We start from the raw sequence: 22869 nt of genomic DNA, 5'->3' as shown, positions 1-22869 counted from the left end.
AGTATTTTTACAAAGACTATATCATTAAGAATATAATATGTAATTTTCAGCTTGAATTGGAATTCATTTTTGTGCAACCCCGAGGTTTCCATTTGAGAGATGATAATGTCTCGTTGCGAATAATATCTATCATTTAAAAAAAAAAATTATTATGTATTCATAGTTTAGTATAGAGAACCTTATTGATACAAAATAATACATTTTGGCATCCTGAAAAATCAAAATTGATACATTCGCCATAATCAAATTCGGTGGCTCAAATGACAGGCTTACGCACAATCTTCCAACGCATCAAAAGAGCAAGAAACCAACCTCACCATTTCAACGATAATTGGTACAAGAAAGTCACGTGGCAATGTGAAAGAGTATGTAGTGGATTGGTTTATAAAGAAGGTGTCTAACTTGTGCTGGATTACTTTTGACCGGCAGGGATACCAGGTTGTGAGCTCCTGGAAGAGACGTCAGTGGGCATGGGCAAGGCCTTTATGGGAAGATCCTTTGATGATGCACCATGGGCCTTTTTCTTTAGCTGTTCAAGAAGTCGGCGGCCTTCTCGGAGTTCATCTTCTGCACTTGAGCCATGGTTTTCCCATGCATCATTTACTCGCTGCTGGAATTCTATTGCTAGAGCATAGCTGTACAAAACAAGAGATAACTTTAATGTACGTAGTATCACTCGTAATATTGTTAGTGAGAAAGACCCGCTCTTCCTGCAACCCTTGCTGTACTTAAAAAATTAAAATTTACACTTCGTACATTAAAGTTGCAAATATAAATCCTTGTAGTGAAAACACAAATTTAACTAATCATTTCCTTTTTGTGCCTAAATTGCGCAGTGGGGAATATATTCATGCAAAAATGACGTGCTCTTCCTTCTATCGCGTGTGTCTACACATGAGGTGCTCTTTAAAATGAAGTTTGTGACCATTCAACAAACACATTATATTATAAGGATATTTTTGCGGTAGAAATAGAAGAACACCTTTTTTTTTTTTAGCTAGGAAATCAATCCTACAGGGAAATGAAGTCATAAAAGAAGACAATTTGAGCAGACAGTAAACTCAAGAATCTTGACAAAGTCAGTTCCCTTGAATCTGAGATGGAGATATAATTCATCTTTTTTGCTTTAAATTCAACTAATACCATCAGTCATAGACGTTATTTTACATTTCTAAATAAGGCATGCACATGATTACTTTTACTCAGAATCGTATCTCCAATGTGGCGAAGGAAAAAGTTATTACTGAATACTCCCACATCAAGTTGAGAAGCGTAAGGCCATTGAGAAAAAAGTTTGAAAACGCTCATGTCAAGCTGGGCCAATTAGTTAAAACCCAAGTCAGGAAATCAGACCCAAAAGCAGGGAAACCGTTCATACCTTCCCATGGAGCCATACGCTTTTGAGAGGTTCTGACATGCTTCAATGGAATCAGCATGATGAGGACCAAGAGATACATCCATGATGTCCTTTGCAACTGCAAACATCTGAGCAGCTGCCTGAGGTCTATCTAGTTCCAGATATGCTGCCCCCAAATTGTTGTAGATATACCCAACACCAAAATGCTTCTGACCAAAGCTCTCTTTCAGCCTTTCCGCAGCACCCTCCAAAAATGGAATAGCCTGCGCCACCTTACCTGTCAACAAAAGCAACCACCCTATTCTTGCAGAAACACTTCCTTCAGAGTGCTGTTCTTGTGGGAGCTTCTCAAGCAAAGCCAACGATCTCTTTAATAAAGAAATTGCAGTTTCAAACTCGTTCATAGTTTCATATTGCATCGCTATCTCTGAGTATGCTTCAGAAACTTCCACTGGAGTGGCTGTTTCTTTCTTGTCAAGAATTCCCAAAGCAATCTCCAAGCTCCTTTTTGTGTCTGCAAACTTTTCCTGATTACACAACGCTTTTGCCATTGATATAAACACTAATGCCCTAGTCTCACTATCCTTATCTGTGAGCTGGACAACACCCTTCAAAGTATTAATAGCGGTTTCATATTTCCCCAGCGCAATCTGCATATTAGCAGCATCAATCTCTGCACGGAGCAAATCAGAATCATGACCCCAATTCTTCAAAACCTTTCGTGACAGCTCATTCTGCTCCAGGGCCTTCTCATGCTCCTCTAAACCAGTATAAATAACCCCAAGAATCCTCCTATCATATGCAACCTCCACCGAGTTCTGACCCAAATGCTTCTTATGTATCTCCAACGCCTTCATACAATATGGCAAAGCCTCCTTAAAGTCTAAAACTGCAACATATGCTTCGGCCAAATCTCGGTTTGCTTTACCCAATTCCCTACAATCTTTCTCCAAAGTCATCTCCTTAATCTCCAAACACTTCCTAAGATGCCCAAGAGCCTCCTCTCTCCTCCCCATTGCTGTCTTCACATTTGCCAACTCGAGTTGCACTGCGTGAAGCACTGGTCTAAAATCCTCACCGCTTAAACCCTCAGACTCTAACCTACCCAATATCCGATTGGCCCTATTAAGGTACCCCAAACTATCAGCATACCTTTTCAAATTATAATTAACAGAACCCATTAATTGCAAAGTCATTGCAAGAAGCAAAGAAGAAGGTTTATCACCTCTATCGAAAGCTTTCAAAGCTCTATTTGCAAAAGATAGAACCTTTTCAGGGTCCTCACCTTCTTGGTCGAGTTTGAGGCCAAGTTTCAAGGAAGCCAATCCAAGATCCCTCTCATCAAAAACTGATTCCATGTCCTTGAAAGCCTTGAGCATTTCCTCGGCGGTCTTCGCAGACTCAAAAGCCTCTTCAAGCTCAGATTTTTCCTTCAGTTTTTTCTGCCTCGAGGACAGTTGGCTCGGGTTCCCGACAAGGGTATCCATATTTCGAAAAGGATTGGTTCGAAACTGGTTGGGCTTGAACAATAAGCCATGAGTTTTGGCGCAGGGCTTGAGATGGGTGGGGGAGACTAGCGGGGCAGTAGAAGAAGGGTCACAAAAATAATTTCTGGATACAAGGGTGGCAAATGATTTCGGTCTGTGACGACAGAGCTGTGAGAAGATCGAGATGGGGGGTTTTCTCATGGCGGAACTTGAAGCGGTTTTGGTATTTTGGCCGCTGGGAGTTTGGGTTTTTGTTAAACCTTTGCAAACCCCAAAACTAACTATGGTTTTTTCTGTTTTCGTTGACGGAGAGGTCAGATTATTCGAGGTGTCTACGAACACGTCGTAAGGAAATTAAAAAAGTTATTTTATTTTATTTTATTTGAGAGAAAATGATAGAATATCAATTTGAAAAATTTTATTTTATCTGCTCAATTTGCTTCCTTATTTTGGTACTTTATGTATTTAAATTTTTTTTAATTTTTTTCTTTATTTAATAGTTAAGAAAGTGATATTTCTTAATTTTTAAAAATTTAAATTTTTAATTTTTTTCTTTATTGATATTTTTTATTTTTTAAAATATTTTAAAATGATAAAGAAATATAAATTAAAAATTTTAAAAAAATGAAAATATCAATTTGGCCTAGCTGTCACTTGGAACGAATTACTCTGAACGGCAGAGTAGCACCGATCTATCAATTTTATTAAAGAATCTCTTTATATCTTTCTTTTATAGCTCTTTTATTTTTCAAAAGGACAATGCTAGGATGTATAAATGTACACTTCAAATATGCACCAACGCAAATGAGTTTTTTTATTTTTTTTATTCTTTTAAGCATTTTTTAAACATTTTTAATTATTAAAGAAAAAATAAAAAATATATAAATTCATTAATAATCATTTCCTTAACTATTACGAAAAAATAAAAATAAAATAAAAATATATTTAATGAGCATATTTGAGAGTCAACCTACCATTTTCCTTTTCAAAAAGTGAGAGCTCCTTGCTGAGAATTATAAAGACAAAATATTCCAATTTGAACTACAAATTATAAATAGTTTATAACATTCAATTGATTAGCAACTATCAATTGAGAGCCTATTCTTCTTCCACATAAAGGAGATTAGTTCCATTTGGATAGTAAAGTGATCTTAGATATTCTGTGAATAGTAATGAAGAAGTAATGAAAAAATAATGATATAATATTGAATAGTAGTAAATTATATATATAAAAATAATAATAAAATAATAAATAGTGAAACTAAGCCTTATGAGACTGATATAATTCATCCGTACAATCTCGCCGCATCCAACAGCACAGTTGGAAGTATTTCCATCAAGAACAGCAGGAGATATAATTCATAAACCTCTCTTCCATCCCCGTCTGTAACCTTTTATTCATAAAGGAAAAGGAGATATAATTCATCCACAACCGCTTTTAAGTTTCAGCTCTATCATTAGACTGAGGTTGGATCCATGATTCTGTTTTTTCTTCCTTTTTTTTTATTGCCAACAGAATTAAGAAAACTTGGATTAAAGAAATCATTAATATGTTTGTCACGTCCCTTCTGTTAGCTATGAATAAGAAAAAAAGTCAGTCTTAAAAAGAAGTTGTGTCCGTGCAAGATAGCTCCAAAGAAGTTTTCACCGTGCAAGGAAGTATATTTGATCATCTTATGGGACTAATTCGTACCCCCAACTCATTCCTGCAAATGACATCCTTGAAGAAGAAAGCACGCAACACCATCAATTTTCTGAAAGCGACAGCCAAGTAGTCCTCAAACCTTGCAAATCTAAGTTTACTGGAAATGCTTCTGGATTTCAAAGCAAGTGGTCTGTTAATGTCTGTCCTTTACATAGAATTTAAAGCCCATACAACCATTATAAAGAGAATTTGATATTATCTGTGACTTACATTTGTTTCTAGTGTTTTTACATTTTCTGATAGCCTCCGGTGACTCTTTGGACCTCTGTCACCTTCCAGTTCAAGCTTGAGGCTTATTTAGAAACTAAACCCACGACCAATTTATATACAACAAAGAATACATAGTTTCCTTTACCAGCGGAACAGCTATTGCAATCAGAGAAATGGAAATCCATATGCATCCCAATTATCTCATCACCCCAAGTTTTTAGGCCCTTTATTTATTCTTGGAGTTTCTGGAGGTCCGCTATATATATCATCGAAATGAAGATTGAATTCTCCCACCTCCAAGTCCTCCATGCAAGTGGTTTGGGATAGTTTGCGATTATTTCTCCAGTCCAGGTGTTGTTCCTGCTCCTCAGAGCTTCTATCTGAAAAATTTTCATCATGGTTCCCTGAAATCCGGTGATTGAAAGCCGGAGGCTCAAGGAAACTTGTCTGTGGCAGCGCGTCATCTGGGCCACTTCTAGTCCACCATTGGCTCCGGGTACTGGTTGGGTTTGCCAAATTACTAGAAGCATGATGCCGTAGTACACTATCCCGGAAGAAAGGAGCTGATGTTGAAGCCCCCATATGGGACTGAGTTCGATCCTCATAATGATCACCCCAGTATTCTTCATACCTTGGTTCATTATTTTGTGTCAAGTTGGATGGCATCCAACAATCTCCAGGATGTTGCTCCGTCACTTCTAAGGGTTCTTGTAGACTGTCTCTTGATTGACCACCAGCGTGGTTTGGTTGTGAAGTATAGTACCAATCAAGAAGATACGGATAAGTCTTGTGATCTGGATCAATTAGCCACAGGGAACCCAACTGGTAGCCAGTTCCAGGACTATTGTGTGTAAGCTCCCTTGATAAAAAAGCACGTCTGTCTCCACGGCCTCTGAAATTGGGGCTCCCTCGCCACATTCTAGGAGAATATGTCTGTCTGGTTCCCTGCCCTTGCAGATTTTGCTCCCTGAAAGTCCTAAGATTCGATACGAACTGCTTTCCTAGGGCATTCGCTTCCCATGACGGGTAGCTACTTTGAAAGCTGCAACCAGAATAGGAAGATCAAAAATTGAGAAACAGAACGGAATAACTTTTTTTTCCCTAAGCATGCATTTATTTACTAAAAAGATGAAATATACAAAAGCTGCGAGAGGAAGGTTCTGGAAATCATCAAATTGCAGTAAACACAATGCATGCAGAGAAAATGCAAACAATAAAACAAGATATGGGTGCAATAAATTGGTTTCAACCCATCCCTATGTTCCTCAGTTGAAGTTTGAACCAAGGGGAGCCACCTTAATTGGCAGCTTTGATACGGTCTGACTTGGTGGATTTTGGACCATGGTTGGACACCGTGGCCAGTTGAGATTTTCACTACAGTTCACTTTTTTGGAATGGCTAATGGAGCCAATTCTTTGTTCCTCCAAATCCTTTGCATAGGAGAAGATAAAAGCTTTGCTCTCGAGAAGGGAAGTAAAAAAGCTGAAACAATTGATGTATAATCATACCTCAAAAATGATTTCTCCATTTTCCCCTGGGAACTCCTCTCAGATCGAAGTGCATTATATGGTGAACCATAATTGCTATTGCCATGTTTTTGAAAGTCAAAGATGCAGAAACTGCAGAAAGATCAAAAGTGCAGAAGTTTTTTTTTTGATAAGTACAAAAAGTGCAGAAGTAAAATGATTCTTATCAACGTCAACAACAAAATATTAAAATAAAAAACTACTGATGTGTCTTTAAGTTGAGGGAGCCAGAAGATCAGATCAAAGAAGACTAACCTGCAGACGTGACCAACACCTTCAACATTCACTGTGAAATCTGCAATGAACTGCAAAATGTCATCCACACGCTGTAACAAAAGATATGGAACTGTCAGTTCAAAACAAGCATTTATGATGCAGAAGAAAATAACATAATGAGTCATAAATACAACCAACCTTTGGGACAACAAATATGAGTAAATATGGAGTGAGGAAAATTGAGGCCATCTCCTCGAGTAGCATCATTCCAGTGTACTGCATCACAGAGAGAGAGAGAGAGAGAGAGAGAGAACCTTGTGAGCACAAAATTAGTTAAAACCATAAAAAAGAAGGCTATCTTCTTCTTCTTTTTGATCCACCCAGGAATTATAATGCCCAAGAAAAAAAAAAAAAAAACTGCAAGACGCATCCCTCATAAGATGGTGGCATGTGTGGATTTTCCACATTCCCAATATGGGACTATAGTGCTACAATATTCCCGCTCTAGAATTCCTGATGTTCTCATTAGAGCCATGTCATACAGTGCTCCAATATCAAGTGGATAGCCTTACTCAGTGGCTTTGATACCATATGTAAAGACCAAGAGAAAACACTAGCCACATCTGCTCTATAACCCCAAAAAGACTAGTCAATTCGAAGTTTCTCTAAACACTTATAAAGCCCAGTTTCACCTAGTAAGTAGCCAATGTGGGACTTAGCACCCATGACTACCTTTATAACCTACCCATTTTACGTGAATTCATATTCCCAATGTAGCCCTGGGGTGTTACATAATACATGAAATCAAAAATTCAAGCAAACATCCAACCAACGAACTGGCAATCCTTACACTAGCCCTGTTGTAACCTTGTCAACACAACATACCGGTTAAGGGTATGGCTACCATGTCCAAAATGTGGTATCTGGCCAGGCACCAAATCCAAGTCCATGTAAGCAAACAATATCATCCAGCACTTTTCTTTATGTCTATCTGGATTTCAACACAGCTTATTCAATGCAATTTTGGCAGTTCAGCTAATGCACCCTTTTGTAATTAAAAGCAACAAGAAGTTCGTAGAATTTTCTTGCTTAACCATACATCCCAGATCTACTTCATTCAAAGCATTAAATACAGTCTAGTACCTGAAATAGCGTTTCAAACTCAGCACGGACCATCTCAGTATTTTCTTTGCCACGCCATCTCTTTGGCATGTAATGTGTATGTTGGACAACCATAGACATTGCTCCCTCAGGATCAAGAACTAGAAGCTCATCCGTAACAGCAGCCCGGCTAATTGCGGTAATAGTTCCAAAAACAGCAGCATACCAAAACAAGTTGCGACCAAATATCTGATGGATTAAAACAAGGGAAACAAAATTAATGTCTATAATTGTCACCAACATAAATAAGGTCTGATATGCACTAAAATAAGACGTAAGAATTCAATTACCTGGCCCTCTAGCAATGACTCCTCCAGAAATGCAATGATGATTAGGATAGCAGCAAAGCCACCAGATACAAAGGAGATGAACTTTGCAATAATAGAAATAATAGGAGAAGGAAACTGCTTGAGATAATTAGAAGCATGCTCTACACTGCTATTGATCCGATGCTTAAACAAATGATCCACCTGTTACAATAAAAAAGTAAGGTTAAAGATAATGCATAAACAAAGAAGATTACACATACTAAGATTATATGTGGACCAAAGGGGTTTAATGTATTATTAGCAAAGAGCAGCAACACAGCTACTATCCTGAATCTACCTTGTAAGCCTGCATATGTCCCTTAAACTGTACCCCAGCTTCTTGTTTTTTAATAGAAAGAAATTTTATTAATACGAAAGAGTGAATAGGTGTACGCAAGTACATGGGATGTATACAAGAGAAAAACACCCAATCACGAGCTAGAAATAGATACCAGAAAATCATTAAAGCTTAGTTCATTGAAGTCTATGGTGCTTGCCCATAGAAAGAAAGCTTTGAAAAAGAAACTTCTAAGTTCATCCAATGAGCATTCCTTGTCTTCGAAGTTCCGGTTGTTCCTTTCCTCCAAATGCACCGTAGTAGGCATATGGGGTCCATCTTCCATACTGTTGCAATGTTCCCCAATTAACTCCCATCATGTCCTCTGTTTTATCTTTTTCTTTATTAATTGAGATTCTTTTAACTGTTGTTCATGGGATACACACCTGTGTTGAACTAGCATACCCCAAGTAATAGGAACTAGAACATCTTGAACATGTATGTTTTCTTAAGAAGTTCATTTGTAAGCGCTGTAATATAGCCACTAGTAGCAACACCAAGTTGTTTCAGAGAAGAATTGGTTAGATTCCCTCAATTAAACAGTAAAATGAAAAAAAAATGAAACCCTAATAATGTTCAAGTTTTAAAGAAAACAATGCTACAATGTGGGGGAATAATTGGTGATTCGAATGATAAAGGGTAAAAATTACAATTTACCTTGAAAAGACAGGGATGGTTACAATCACTGGCTAAGAATCATACCCAAATGCAGCAGATACAGAAGCTACATATATTATGCATCCAGGAAAAAAACTGGTTGAGCACATTAAAATAGCAGTAAAATAGTAATTACCTCATTGTATTCCCTAAAAATCCACTTTGACAAAGTCGACCACCTTTGAGATGATGCCGTGCTTGGGTGATTATAGAACTGTTCAGCATGCCTCAGGAAGAGATAGACCAGCATGAAGATGACAAGAAATGGAGAAAGAAGAAGCATCGCAAGCCCAACTACCATAAGCCTTTTCTTTAATGTTGTAGGATTAGATATAAAGTCCCTTCTAACACAGAAGTTTCTGTATGAATCGTGCGATCACATTAGAAAATCATCAACAACCATGGAAACCAAACAGGTCATCATTATTTTTCGAATAATAACAAACGAAAAAGCAAACTCATGACAACTTCCAAAAACGGGGGAATTTTTTTTTTTCCATTATACGTTAGTGAGTAACGTGAATATATACACCATGTGAATATGTTCCAGACACTAAATATAGCCAGTTACTCATGAAAAATTTACTGTACCGATCAAACATGCTCTGTAGTATGCACCAATTTAAGGTCCACTCTAAGGTCTTTGTCAGTATCAGACGATGTTGTGTTCCATTCGAGACAAATTTGACTGTTGGCCCAGCACCAGGGACACATTGAGAGATAGGGAAAGCAAGCACCCCCTTGTTGAGCATTCCAATCAAATAGTTTTCCTTGCGCATCAATCGCATCACAATATCATGAGCAGAAAGATCCTTAATTACACAGAGCTGTTGTGAACTCTGCAGCTGAACAACCTTTTCAAGAATTGTTGCCCATGGCATTGTTTGAATTTCATTGTCCGTAACATGGAGACTGCAGGAAGATAATAAACTTGCCCACTGTTATTTAATGATGGAATTTCACTCACACAAGAACTTTAAAGTAAAAGAGACAGTATTATGTTCAACAAGATTAAGATTGTAGGGTTAAAATTATTCCAGGCTTACCTGTTGTAATAAAAGTGACGAATCCCCAAAGTGTCCTTTAATTGAGCAAAAAACCTTAAAAAACAGAAGATCCAATAAATGGAAAAGATCCCTAAATATCCAACAATGGTAGCTTTGCTAAGTGTTAAAGGGGTTAATGGGTGCTGATGAAGCGCTTCCTTGGCAAGATCACAAGGCTTAATTCCAGATTCAACTGCATCCATCCCACACTTTGCATTACGAAGACCATTCCAGTCAACATATAATAAGAAAAATCCTGAGAAACAAATGGTGAACCCCAGGCTTAGAAGCTCAACTATCCACTTTATAATGATGCACCAAAGCCCTTTCTCACAATAGTAGCCATAAAGCCTTTCAAAGAACAGGTCCAAATCAGCAATTGGTTTTACATTCAAAGTATCACCATTAAGAAATCCCGAAGGGCTCTCACTACCAGGGCTTGGTGGTACCCTCCCGTAGTCAGACAATTCAATCTCAGGAGGCACATCCTTAAGCAAGCCTGTAGTCAAAGATGATTCAACATGTGATTTGAGCACACCGAGGGGATTTGAACCCTTTGGCCCACCGAACATGATTCACAAAGACTGGCAGTAGGAAAATACAGCCAGTCCATTCCAAAAACCACCGGCAAGCATTAAGGAAAGATTCTGTAGAAAAATAACAAAATGTTAGCCCCTTATGTTGTCATTCATGAAATATCATTTTAATATCTGTCAGAAAAAACTAAGAAAAAAGGTGACCCAAAAAAAGAACAGATCCACCAAAAAAATGCACGACAATATCATAACTTTTTTTTCATTTGATAAGTAAAGAAAATCTAAAAATATCATAACTGCAGACAGATGATGATCATCCACCTAACTCACTGCACCATTTCGATTCGAGATAAAAAAAAAAAAAAAACAAATAAATTTAATAAAAAAAAAAAAAAAACACCATTGAACAGGTGAAAATGTTATATAGCAAGCACAAAAAAAGGTATACCTACTATCTCGGTACTGAAATTGTAGCTTGCTAAATATAACTATTATAATGTTGATTTTTTTTTATCTGAGATTTACCTACGGGCAATCATGATTAATAAATGAGCCTAACTTAATGAAAGACATGTAGCTAACTTTACTTATGAGCGCGTCATTGGATTAAGGACAGGACGCAAGCCAAAACCATCTTTGAATACTGCCATAAACTAGCAATTTGGGCAAAAATACTTAATAGTCCTCTCAGCCTTAAGAGAGTTAGAATGGACAATTAGTGGGCTGCACAAGGCTTCATCGGACCTCCATTCTCAACCCATAGGGAATCGATATATAGCAAGTCTTGGATACCTAACTTATAAAGTGTTCCAGAATCTACTGAAAATTAAAATTATATGAAAAAAGCATGAGAAAATGCCCTGTAGCATGAGCCATAACTAACCACTAATGTAAATACTATGACCTGGAAAATGTAATGCCGAAACCAAAGACATTCTGTGCGTACCTTTCCATTAATTGTAGTAATTTTTGTCGACGATCGTATTCAGAATTTGTAATAATCTTTGACAAAAATTGAATATCCAAAAATCAACCAAATCCTATTGCGTGCCGCAATAACAAATTGAACACGTCTACCTGTCCGGAAAATGTAACAATATGCTGTTGTAAATTAAGGGTAAGTTTGTTTATCAAGAGGAGAGGAAAAGAAATGCATTTAGTCAAGTACTCCTGAGAAGTGCTGGTTTATCTACTCTATCTGAAGATAAAGAGAAATTTACGAGCCAGAGATAGAAAGATATAGAGAGGCACTACTATATCATCAGCGGTAGATTATAACAGCAAAAGTGATTCCATCAAAAAATAACGAAATCCCAACATGAATTTGCATAAACAAACGAACCCATAGAACAAATATGACTGAATTTGCAGTAGAAGACAAAATTACCTGCAACCCACGAAAGAATAGGAGTAATGAAACGAAAAGAACGAGGAATGAACCAAATTAAATAAATTTAGTTGGTATCCAGCAAAGACTTTGGGGAAAAACCACCAGAATCAACGAATTTTAGAGCATGACAAGAGAGGGTTTGAGGTAAACTTCAGAAGCGGGAATAACAAGGTAATGATTGAAGCAGAAGAGAAACCCAAAGAGAAAGAAAAGAAGGAGAGAGAGAGAGAGAGAGAGAGAGAGAGAGGTGTTCGGTTGCGTGAACGAAAGAGGAAATTTCTTGAAATGTTTGTAGGCCGTCCTCAAGACTCGAGCTTTGGGTCTCTCCCTCCTCTCTGCCTGTAAGATATATCAAGGATTAAAGGTAAATCTTTTATTTAATTCTTATCTTATCTCTCTCATTTTAATATTTAAAGATACAAATCTTTTTAAATTTTAAATTTTTAACCTTTTTATATAATATTTTTCAAACTTCTAAATAAAATAAAAAAATAATTTAAATTTTTTAAATTTTAAAATAAAAATTATTTTTTAATAATTTTTTTTATTCAACTTTGGTTCTCTCAATTCCTAATACTTCATAAAATATATTAACTCAAATTATTTTATTATTATTCACAAATCATCTCATCATATATTACTATTCAAACGAGACCTTAATTTGATCCAAAAATTAATAATATAATAATTTTGGTGCTTTTTGGTCATAGATTTTCTTTTTCATCATTCTAATAAATTATTTTCAGAAGTTAAATTAGGCATTTTAGGCTTTAGCTAAAGCATACTATTAATTTTTATACAATTTTAAAAAAATAAGATGATCTGGTTACCACGTGGTAGAAGTCGCCTCTTTAAAATGGTGGAAGTTTTCCTTTATCTTCAGGTGGAAGAATTCTCCTTCTTTTCCCATATTTTAGTAGGGGAGAATTTTTTTTATTATTATTTTTGGTTATTGTTTTATTAATGATTTTTATATAGTGCTGATATTTTTTTATTGATAATAGTGATATACATATCGTTAGCTAATTGTGATAAAATTAATTTATTCAAAATATAGATAATTACAAGTAAATCTATATAAACTAAACTCGTAGACTATTTTACAAATCACAGAAATTCTATTTATCATCGGTTACATTATACGCCAATATATGATTTGTCATTTTTACTCTTCTATTTAAATATTCACATATTAATGTATAAATATATATATTTAAATAGAAAGATAAAAATAATAAATCACATATTATGTATGGTGTAAGAGATGATAAGTAAAAAATTTTAATAAATAATATCAATTATTTTTAATATTTAATCTAGATAAAATGAGATAAAATAGGAAATTTAGGAGATTGTGAAGACAGTTGGGCCATATAGCTAGGCCTAAACCTCCTGGTGTGGGTTTTGTAGAATCGGAAATGTCCAGCGGCCCATGACGGCGAATTCCACTAACATGAATCTCACCAAGAACTGAAAAGTACAAAGACAAAAAAGAGTTTTCAAAAAAACTATCTAAGCAAATACAGTTTAGAAAATAAAAGATTATTCTATTATCAAGCTGGTGTGTATACGTATACTATTTGTATCACTTAAATGGTAAGATTTGATTTTTAAGATTTAAATTTTAAAATTTTTCTTACCGATCAAATTATGATATCTAAATATTTTACTAAATGTATTATTCACACCAACTTATAAATATAATTTTTCTATAAAAGTTTTAAAATATTAGACCATCAAAACCATCCAAAACCTTATTAATTTTTAAGTTAAGATTTTTGGGGACTTGGAAGTGTGTTACTTATTTTGAAGAGTAAGGCTGCGTTTGGATGTTGAACTGAGTTGAGTTGAGTTGAGTTAAGATGATAAAATATTATTAGAATATAATTTTTTAATATTATTATTATTTTGAGATTTGAAAAAGTTGAATTATTTATTATATTTTGTGTTGGAATTTAAAAAAGTTATAATGATGAGTTGATAGGAGTTTGACTTCTAAACGAAACCTAAACCTTCAGGCTGGTCAATCCATTAAACCCCAACAAACAACCCTTCAATGGATGAATGACAAATAGGCTATCTATTTTAGTTTCCATATGCCCGTAGATCAGATGAACCCCCTCTCTCTCCTGTCTCCAGAGCCCTTGCCCTCTCCCCTCTGGTATGCCCTACTACTACGAATTCGTCTGAGATTTTTCTATTATTTCCAAATTCGTCTGATATTCTCTAGGAATTCGTCTGAGATCTTCCATCTTGATTTTTAACCTTGCAGTCATAATCGTCCACTTGTAGGACACTGAAGGATCTTTCTTGAAAGAGCATTGACACCTGGCCTTGGGGAGCTGGCTTACATAAAATCTATGTAAGCATAACTTCCACAAAGTTTTACGAAACTATGTCCATCATATGGTGAATTTGCCTCTCTTAAAAATGATCATGAATCAAAGAGGCATATTTTCCTCATATCAGCATCCCCAAGTGCCCAATTTTCATTCTAACATCAATTATCTATGTGCCATGGCTAGATCAATGCAACAACAAAGAACTGGATGAATTCAATAGGGCGGGGCCAATTCCATTACCAGAATGGCATAACCTCTGCCATTGCAAACATCTAAAGAATATGGACCAAAAACGCAATGTATTTCTCTTGCATTGGTGGGCGTTTGTTGTTTGGTGGCCAATGAAACGAGTGGCAACGAAACAGATGCTAATTGAGTTGATGGCGACGGTGGGTGACGCAAAATGAGGCGACGGGCGATGGATTTTGCAGCGGCAGTGTGAAGTTTGTGAGAAGAGTAATGCTAGAGAGAAGTTATTGTAACAGTGTACACTTTATACTTACTGCATGGTTGCTTCTAATTGATTGTTCCCAACACTCATTTGGAGAGATGTGTGGTCTAGATGATGTCACATTATATATATAAAATAGATACTCTTAATAATAATTTCTATCTATATTTATTCTTGTAAGAATTTCTAACTTTCTATTGAAGTTGTGTGATTTTTGGGCAGAGGGAACGCATAAATTTTGATTTCATCCAGTGTATTCATTCTTAGAGTTTTTGTGTGGGATTGCTGACGTGGCAAACTCCTATTGGATGTTATTTAACGCTTAGAAACCAACAGACCATTGCAAAGCGGAAATGTATTTTGAAATGAATTTTTAGATTTTGGAAGGGCTAAAGAATATTTTCATATATTTAGATTTTTAAAACATAATCGTATATCTATTTATGAAAAATTATAGTTTCTAAAAATTTTAAAACATAATCGATAGATCCAATACCTTATATAGAATATTACATAACTACATAAGTTTCTAAATAACTTATATAAGTTATTTTTGGAAACAAAGAAAGAAGGTAAGAGCATGAGAAGAAGGATTTTTGCAAATGTTTCCTCTAATCCTCAATTCACCTTTTATAGATATTTAAACAGTAGTCTGGAATAATAATTGACGAAATCATTTGTCTCGGTGCATCGATCGAAATAGTAAAAATTAATAATAATAATTTATTTGGCAAAAAGTTATTTACCTTGTGGCGTCGACCAAAAGGCGATACTAATTGATGAGATTTCCTTGTTGTGCTTGTTGGACTAATGAAAGCATTAGGCAATATGAGGACCATAATCTAAAATTTTTAAGTCAAATGAATCTTGTTTTGGGTTTTTTTTTTTTTTTTTTTAACAGAGAGGAGGTTCAAAGTTTGTAAAGAACTTATACAGGTGCTTGATGCCTCCTCTCCTGTATTTTTTTATTTAATTTTTTGTTTCGTAATTTGATTTTGTTGTGAATGCAATTTCATAAGTCGCAATTTAATTAGTTTTCTTAAATCAAAAAACCTTTTTCCTAAAATTCAATGACCATTTTAAAAAATTCATAAATCGAGGCACTAATTACTAATTTTATTCAAAAAAAATATTAATAACATTTTATTATTAAATAATTCTACATACAATTGTAAAATGCGTAAACACCATATAATCACTTTAAAAATAGTGAGATTTATTATTTAAAAATTAATTTTTTTATATAAATCTCATATTTTATTTATTTTTTTCAAAACTATTTCACAATCCATAATTACAAATATATTTTATCTTTATTATTTTCGTCCTCAGCACACTACAATACCAGGACGATGGTAACCGCGCACAAGTACCAAAACTAGTATACCCTAACCTACTTCCCAAACAAAGCCGTAGGGAATTGCGCGAACCAACGGATCTTTTTGGCGGGAAGCCACATCTTTCCTGCTAAAAAACCCTAATCTACTGATCATTGCGTCGTATCCTGCAAATCCCGACTCCAAAATCCGTCACCCTTTCCCTCTGAGATGCCAAATGAACCCTTCAGAGAGCATGTCAACTCCCTTCGACTCCAAGAAGCCCCTCCTTCAGGCAAAGTCCCCAAACCCTAACCAATTGAGCTCCAAAACTCCAGAGAAGTCCACGCAGCTCCCCCGCTGGTCGCGTAACCGCGGCGTTACGCTCTCGATAAATGAAGTCCGAAAGGTCTCCGTGAGCCTCCGAGACTCGGATCGTCCCGACCAATCGATGGCCCCTCAAAAGTCCGCCAGAAGGCAGATAAAATCCTGGCTTGCCGAAAGCCCAATCCGTGAATCGAAGAAATCTGTCGGTGGACCCATCAAGCTACCGGAAAAGTAAGAGATTTGAATATTAATTGATTTGATCGAGTGTTGAGTAGTTTAATTTGTCTAATTATCCTTGTTTCTTTTGTTTGGGGTTTAATGGGTAGGTATGAGCTTCTTGCCGAGTTTCTCGATAGCTTGGATAGTTCGATTCGCTTGTTGCGGTTGAAGGGTTCGGCACCAACTTTTACGAATATTTGTCCAAAAATCGAGTGTTTAACCGATAGGTATTTTATATGCTTTTTATGTTCTTGATAATATTTCTAGCTTAGGTTTGTTTCCGGGATTTTTGTCCAGTCTTTCCTTTGTTTGGTTTATGAGAAAAATGGAAATTAGGTTTGGTAAATAACTAGACTTTTGTGTATCGGCTTTGATTGGTATTTTCTAGTAATTTTATTTATGCAAACTCTTTTTGGATCTGGGAAAGAAGGGGCAAAAGATGAGAAGTGTAAAAATATAAAGGAACCTAATTTCTCAAGTAATTAAACATTTTTTCTTCCGAGATTTAAGCAAAGCGTAGGATTCCAATAGCAGCCAGACGGAGCCTTACATTGATTTCTCTTTGCTCTTCGATGTTAATGAATCTCTTTTTAAATGTATTAGGAGGTTTTCATATGGTCACTTGGCTCAGATGAAGTATATTTTACGTAATGCAATTGAAATAAAGAGGGTACTTGTGTTTGATGAGCGGACAAGTTGTATGAAGCCAGATCTTCACGTTTCTATCAATATTGAGGCAATTGAAGACGATGGGAAGTTGACATCTGAAAGCAGGAATATTTATTTGAGGAAGGTGTTCAGAGAACTGCTTGCGGATTTTTCAAAATCCAATCCTGAGGTATACATGATCTATATTGGATTTTTGCTTGATTGCAAGCTATAATGTATTTTTAATCACATCTGGTACTATAATACTTTTTAATCATTTGCTTCTTTTAGTACATGCAAACATAACATTGAGGTTACTCTGTCATATCCTCCTAACCAAATGCAAACAAAATGATGATATGGAGCGAGGCGTGCAGTTTATTTGAGTAATATACCAAAACTGTAGGCATATATTACCTTTTTCATAAGGGAAAAATTATTGCAGTCAGATGCTTTTGCTTCTATTTTTAGCTCGAGTTCTATCTATAAATGAGTTAGAAGGCCTTTTTTGTGAAATTGAGTTAAAGGTTCTACCTGCTACCATGGCAAACTAATGAGAATGGGACTCAAAGCAAGATGATGTCACTTGTTAGGAATCTCATTGTTGTGTTTTAACCTTTAATAATGACCCAGCTAATGTATCTATATGTATCTGGGATGAAATTACTCTGGCATACCTTCTATGTGAAGTATTTCTAGTATGTTTAAATAGTGTTTTAGATTACACTGCTCTTGTTAAATACCATATAATCTAGAAGACTTTTCTCTGCTTCCAGGTTGATGAAATTCCGGAGGAAACATTGCCAGAACCATTTAATCGTACAAAGCCAGACATCCATTCAAACATAAGAAAAATACGTACCTCAACATTTCCTGTTAGGATATCTATTGCTGCACTAACAGCTCAGCAGTCTGCAGTACCAGAAACCAGCATTCGGGATGATGAAAATTCAGAAGGAACAGAGCCAGATCTGAATTCAAACGTTACAGAAGCTCTCAACTTGGCATTACCTGTTGGGACCTCAATTGAAGCAATTACAAAACAGCAACCAGTAGTAGCATCACTTCTCCCTCAATCTTTCCGTAAGAGCTTTTCGCAGAAAGTCACATGCAATGAAACAGATACCGCTTCTCAGAACTTTTTAAAGACTTCCCTCCAACCTTCAGTTGATCCAGTTCCAGAGTCACCCCCTCTTAACAGAAGTTCTTCCAACAAGGAAGCTGCTGCTGCTGCTGCTCGTGCTCCACAAGCAAAATTGTCCAATGAACCAGCCAGCAATGGAAAAAGCGTAGCATTTTGTGCTTCTCCTGCTTGTTTACCTCCTTCCTGCCCACCTGCAACCCCAAGCAAAGTTCCAGAGGCCATCAATAATAAAAATAGTTGTCCCACAGAAATTTCTGATGTAAATGCAACTCCTGCAAAACTTACCTACACTCCAGATAGGCTGATGAATGTGACACCCACGTTGCATCCACCAAAGAGATGCTATATGAGCCCAGAGGATGATTGTATTAGCACACCACACAAGTTACCTAGGCGTCCGCCCCGTTCCAGGTCATTGAAATTTGACACTCCTGAAAAAAATGAAAATGTTGAAGTCGAAATAGATGACAATGGAGTTGTTTCAGCTGATACTGATATTTGTTATGTTCTTCCTGAGAATCTACTGCAATCGGTAAGCCCCATCCTAAATTCCTTTCATTTTCACCCTTACGAAACATGCTTAGAACTTTTATCTAAAATTTTATGTGATCAATGGTTTTTTTTTTTTTTAGTATTACTTAAGTGCTATTAACCTACTTATATTTAGTGAAGTAAAATTTTTCCCTGGTAGGAAAGGAACTCCCAAGTATCAGACTGGCAACTGTCCCTTAAATTGCAGACACTCAGCTAATTAGTTATTGACCATCTGAGATGTCCCTGGGCGGTAGAAAGAACTTTTGTAAACTGTTGAACCCTACAGATTTGAAAAATCTTAAGGACCATTTTGATTGATCGAATGGAGTTTATAAGCAACCTATGAATAAATTTCCTTTTGCTTACATCATTTCATAGTAAGAAAGGAAGCAAACAAGATATGAAGAAATGAGGCCTGGCACGGGGCATCCTTTGAGGAAATTGACTCCTGCACAATGTTTCTTCATATCTTAAAATCTTGTCAGCAATGAACCCGCTGTTCCTTGATTGGGATGCAATGTTTGCAATTATTTCGATCTCATGATTTGTATTGAGATGTAGCCATGCCTGATTCTTTTGCAGATAAGAGAGAAAGAGATGAAGGCTATAGAAGAACAAAACCCAGCAATTTCCCTAGCAAAAAAGAGGCAAAAAATTATTGCTAGCCTCCCTAAGGTCTTTAACATGATTCACTTCTTATTTCTATCCATTAAGCAGTCTGTTATTACAAAACAGGAGCTTATACACAAGATAATTTCAAGCCATTGCAATATTGTTGACAGAAGTAAGCCTCAGTACAATCCGGATTTAATTATCCTTTATCTGGAAGCTTTTGGTGATCCTCTTGACTTTTGTTTGCAGGAGAAGTTGAAGAGCAGCTGAGTCTCTTGCTAGAACTAGTTCCTGAATGGATTTCAGAAAAGTTGGCATATGGGGATTTGCTCTTCTGGTAAGCCTAGCTAAAATATAATATACTTTTGTGCAACCCATTGCTATTGTGAGTGAGAAGAAATGAGTATCCAATTAAGAAACTGATTACTTAATAAAATAACTCTTATGAGAACTATTTATTGATTGAAATCACAATTTATACTTACTGAGATGAGACATTTTCAAATCGATTGATGTCATTATCTTGTTTTGCAGTATAAATAAGAAATCCAGTCCTGAATCAGTAAGGGCGCGGCTTGAAGAAGCAAAGCAAGAGGACACCACCGTTTCTAGGGAATTACTGTAGGAAACATGTTGGGTGATGGTCTGAAATTTTCTTTACGAGCGGCTATTTGTAAATGATTTAGTCTAATTATTTCATGTGTCCTATTTATGTTTTCGTTTTTATAAATATAGTTCTTTATTTTTAATTTTGTCATCTTCAATCATACTATGTCATATTTTGTTAATGATTGTTTTCCTATTACATACACAGCCCCAATTTTGAATGAAACCATACAAATTAAGTTACTAATTCAGTATCCTTTAATTTGAGCTCAATACAGATACAAGGGGAGGCGCACCAATGCCACCGCCCCCCATCAGATGTCCGAATCAATAAGCTTTGTTGCTTCCATTTGGCTGGCAATGCATCTGAACATATCTACAGAAATGGACATTTACATTATCCCTGTTCTTGAAGCAATCGTTCTCTTTTTGTCTGCTACTAGTCTCTATGCATATATTTTCCAGCTTCCCCTTCTACCCCTCCATGTAACCCGATTTCATGTTGTGCAGTCACTACTTGTTGCGACTGAACTCTGAAGTACCATGAATTAAATCAAAGCTTCATCTAAATGGGCCACTTCCAACAATGTAAACTAAAACAGTCTCATACATTCCCATCCCAAATTGACTCCTCATCCAAACTTCATTTACGAAATCCCATGACCCCTATTCATATGCAGTCCCCCACTCAAGACGGTAAATAGAATTTCTCATTCACATGGTCTTATTTGTATTTGCTCAGGCTTACTGATTGACAAAAAAAAAAAAAAATAGAAAAAAGAAAAACAAAACTAGACAGTTTGTATCAGGTTAGTGTGGTCATTTTGCAGAACCAGACACTCTAAGGACACGTCACTACACTAATGTAACTGGACTCTTGCAGCTTTGAAGATGAACCCAATGTGACTTGGGAATTTTCTCCCAGATGTAATCCTTCATTCAATAAAAAAGATACCAAAGCTATTAATAGTAATACATAGAGCACAGAAAGATTGGAAGGCCGAGGACAGGAATGAGGCAGCAAAAAAGAGAAGTGGTGGAATTTAGAACACCCCAACACCCATCTTTGGGAAGTAATAAGTGGGGTGGTGCTTCTCCCTTGTTAGCAAGAAACATTCCCAAGGAGTCACTTGAACTAAGGTACCTAAGGCTCAACACAATTCGTGCCCGGGATGAGATCTTCCCTGTTCAGGCTAATGATTTCCACTGCTTGCCTCAAACGACACAGACTTCTAAAGCAGATGGTGGTCTCACCTCCTCCATGCCAAACCGCAGCCTGAGAGATCTTTTGTCAAAGCTATTTATGTTTCCTCGGAAGGAAAAGGTTCTTTCCCGATTGAATCCTAAGAAAAAGGTAAGGTTTCCTGATTGGGATCCTCGGCATAGGTGGCCTCAAGGTTGGTGTTAATTCTACTTTGTGCATGCACAAGGTCGGCAGTAAAAAAAACCAAACAAAAAATTGCAGGTCATGTAAGGCAATCGTGTCCAAAACTTTGGAGGGCGCGCGGTTTTGGATTCTGTTGGGAATTGGCTTGGTAGACTATTTTCTTCTGTGTATTGCTTTTTTAGAATGGATCATAGTATATGTCATTTATAATGAAGTTTTTGGAACCTGAACTTACGAAGTCTTCAGAATGTTTCTTTTCACCGAATAAAAAATATATGAAGTGGATCTTGCAATCATCATTTGAAGTAGGAAATTAAGTGGGAGAGAGATAAAAGATATGAAGTTGATCCTAAAATCCTAAATTCAAATTAAAACTTGTGCAGATCTTTATCCTTATTGGTGAGAATGTTTTTCCCAAATGAACTGACGATGAAAAAGAGAATAAAATTATAGCTAATGTCATTTACTTTGTCCTAAAAACAAATTCTTAGCTTTCAGTCACGACAAAGAGACTCAATTTGTAGTGAAATATATTATGTATTAGAGTTAAAGTTTTGAATTCTGTTTCGGTGACCGTTTTGGTTGAGGCACTGGAACAGAATATTTCGATACCGGTACATTTCGGTGTACCATTTTGAGATTGAAAAAAAATCGCCTTACCAACGTACTGGTAGAATGGCGTCATCGCGCAAATGACGGAACAACAGGAGCTACAACGTTGTAGAGGTCGAGACTCACGAATCCATAATTCACAACGAAATGGCGTCATTGCTGCAGGCTAAGACTCACAATTCAAGACGGTGTAACTTTTAAAAAATAAAAAAAAAAAGTTGGAACCACATGTCCAGGAGTGACCCCTCTCCACTTTTATTAAAAACCCTCACTTATGGCGGATGAACAACCCTAATTACATCAAAGAATCACCAACAATGCTCCAACAAAACTTAACGTCTAACATACGGAATACCCAACCTATCCATTCTAATAAGACCCCTAAACCTCCCTAACCCGTACTCCTCACCCAAGAAATCACAATTCCCACCATTAGAACCAAATTTTGCCAAAAACTCTGCCGCCATATTTGCTTCTCTAAATAAATGAACAAACTGAATATTAAAAGTAGAAATAATAGACTGAGCTTCCTCCCAAAAATCTCACAAATACCAATAGTTACAAGGCCTCGAGTTGAACCAACCAATAACAACCCTATAATCCGACTCCACCACCAAATTCCTCAACCCCAACTGTTGACAAAGACGTAACCCATCTAGTAAAGCAGGACACTTAGCAATGGTATTCATAGCATGCCCATAACAATGTGCAAATCCCCCAAGTACCCAACCATTT

At 36.3% G+C, this 22869-nt stretch overlaps 3 protein-coding genes across 7 annotated transcripts; 1 reads left to right on the top strand and 2 right to left on the bottom strand.

Moving 5' to 3' along the window:
• Window positions 1-208: 208 nt before the first annotated feature.
• LOC121252022 (protein KINESIN LIGHT CHAIN-RELATED 1) lies at window positions 209-3207 on the bottom strand. The gene is made up of 2 exons (XM_041151475.1): window positions 1379-3207; window positions 209-635 (listed from the first exon to the last, which is right to left on the bottom strand). The coding sequence occupies exons 1-2, from the start codon at window positions 3043-3045 to the stop codon at window positions 413-415; spliced, it is 1890 nt and encodes a 629-aa protein (XP_041007409.1). The 5' UTR covers window positions 3046-3207; the 3' UTR covers window positions 209-412.
• A 1508-nt stretch (window positions 3208-4715) lies between these two features.
• On the bottom strand, window positions 4716-12290 carry LOC121252019 (autophagy-related protein 9). Of its 4 annotated transcripts, none has more exons than XM_041151468.1 (11): window positions 11934-12289; window positions 11493-11647; window positions 10011-10657; window positions 9556-9876; window positions 9101-9323; window positions 7953-8132; window positions 7645-7851; window positions 6700-6777; window positions 6541-6611; window positions 6268-6378; window positions 4716-5801 (listed from the first exon to the last, which is right to left on the bottom strand). In XM_041151468.1, exons 3-11 carry the CDS (start codon window positions 10580-10582, stop codon window positions 4964-4966), a joined length of 2601 nt encoding a protein of 866 aa, XP_041007402.1. In that variant the 5' UTR covers window positions 10583-10657; window positions 11493-11647; window positions 11934-12289; the 3' UTR covers window positions 4716-4963. The 4 variants fall into 4 exon arrangements, with proteins under 4 accessions (XP_041007402.1, XP_041007401.1, XP_041007404.1 ...); XM_041151467.1 differs by having other exon boundaries at window positions 11493-11623; XM_041151470.1 differs by lacking the exon at window positions 6700-6777 and having other exon boundaries at window positions 11493-11623; window positions 11934-12290.
• Window positions 12291-16218: 3928 nt separating this feature from the next.
• LOC121252021 (CDT1-like protein b) lies at window positions 16219-20228 on the top strand. Of its 2 annotated transcripts, none has more exons than XR_005938170.1 (7): window positions 16219-16603; window positions 16699-16818; window positions 17195-17429; window positions 18016-18915; window positions 19500-19592; window positions 19779-19866; window positions 20064-20205. XR_005938170.1 is itself a non-coding variant. In XM_041151474.1 (7 exons), exons 1-7 carry the CDS (start codon window positions 16284-16286, stop codon window positions 20152-20154), a joined length of 1956 nt encoding a protein of 651 aa, XP_041007408.1. In that variant the 5' UTR covers window positions 16220-16283; the 3' UTR covers window positions 20155-20228. The 2 variants fall into 2 exon arrangements, 1 of the variants encoding a protein (XP_041007408.1); XM_041151474.1 differs by having other exon boundaries at window positions 16220-16603; window positions 19500-19701; window positions 20064-20228.
• Window positions 20229-22869: the final 2641 nt, after the last annotated feature.

This window comes from Juglans microcarpa x Juglans regia, chromosome 2S (assembly GCF_004785595.1).
Source record: "Juglans microcarpa x Juglans regia isolate MS1-56 chromosome 2S, Jm3101_v1.0, whole genome shotgun sequence".
Taxonomy (NCBI): domain Eukaryota; kingdom Viridiplantae; phylum Streptophyta; class Magnoliopsida; order Fagales; family Juglandaceae; genus Juglans; species Juglans microcarpa x Juglans regia.
The sequence above is the reverse complement of the archived record's forward strand: the minus strand, read 5'-3'. Positions and strand labels throughout refer to the sequence as shown.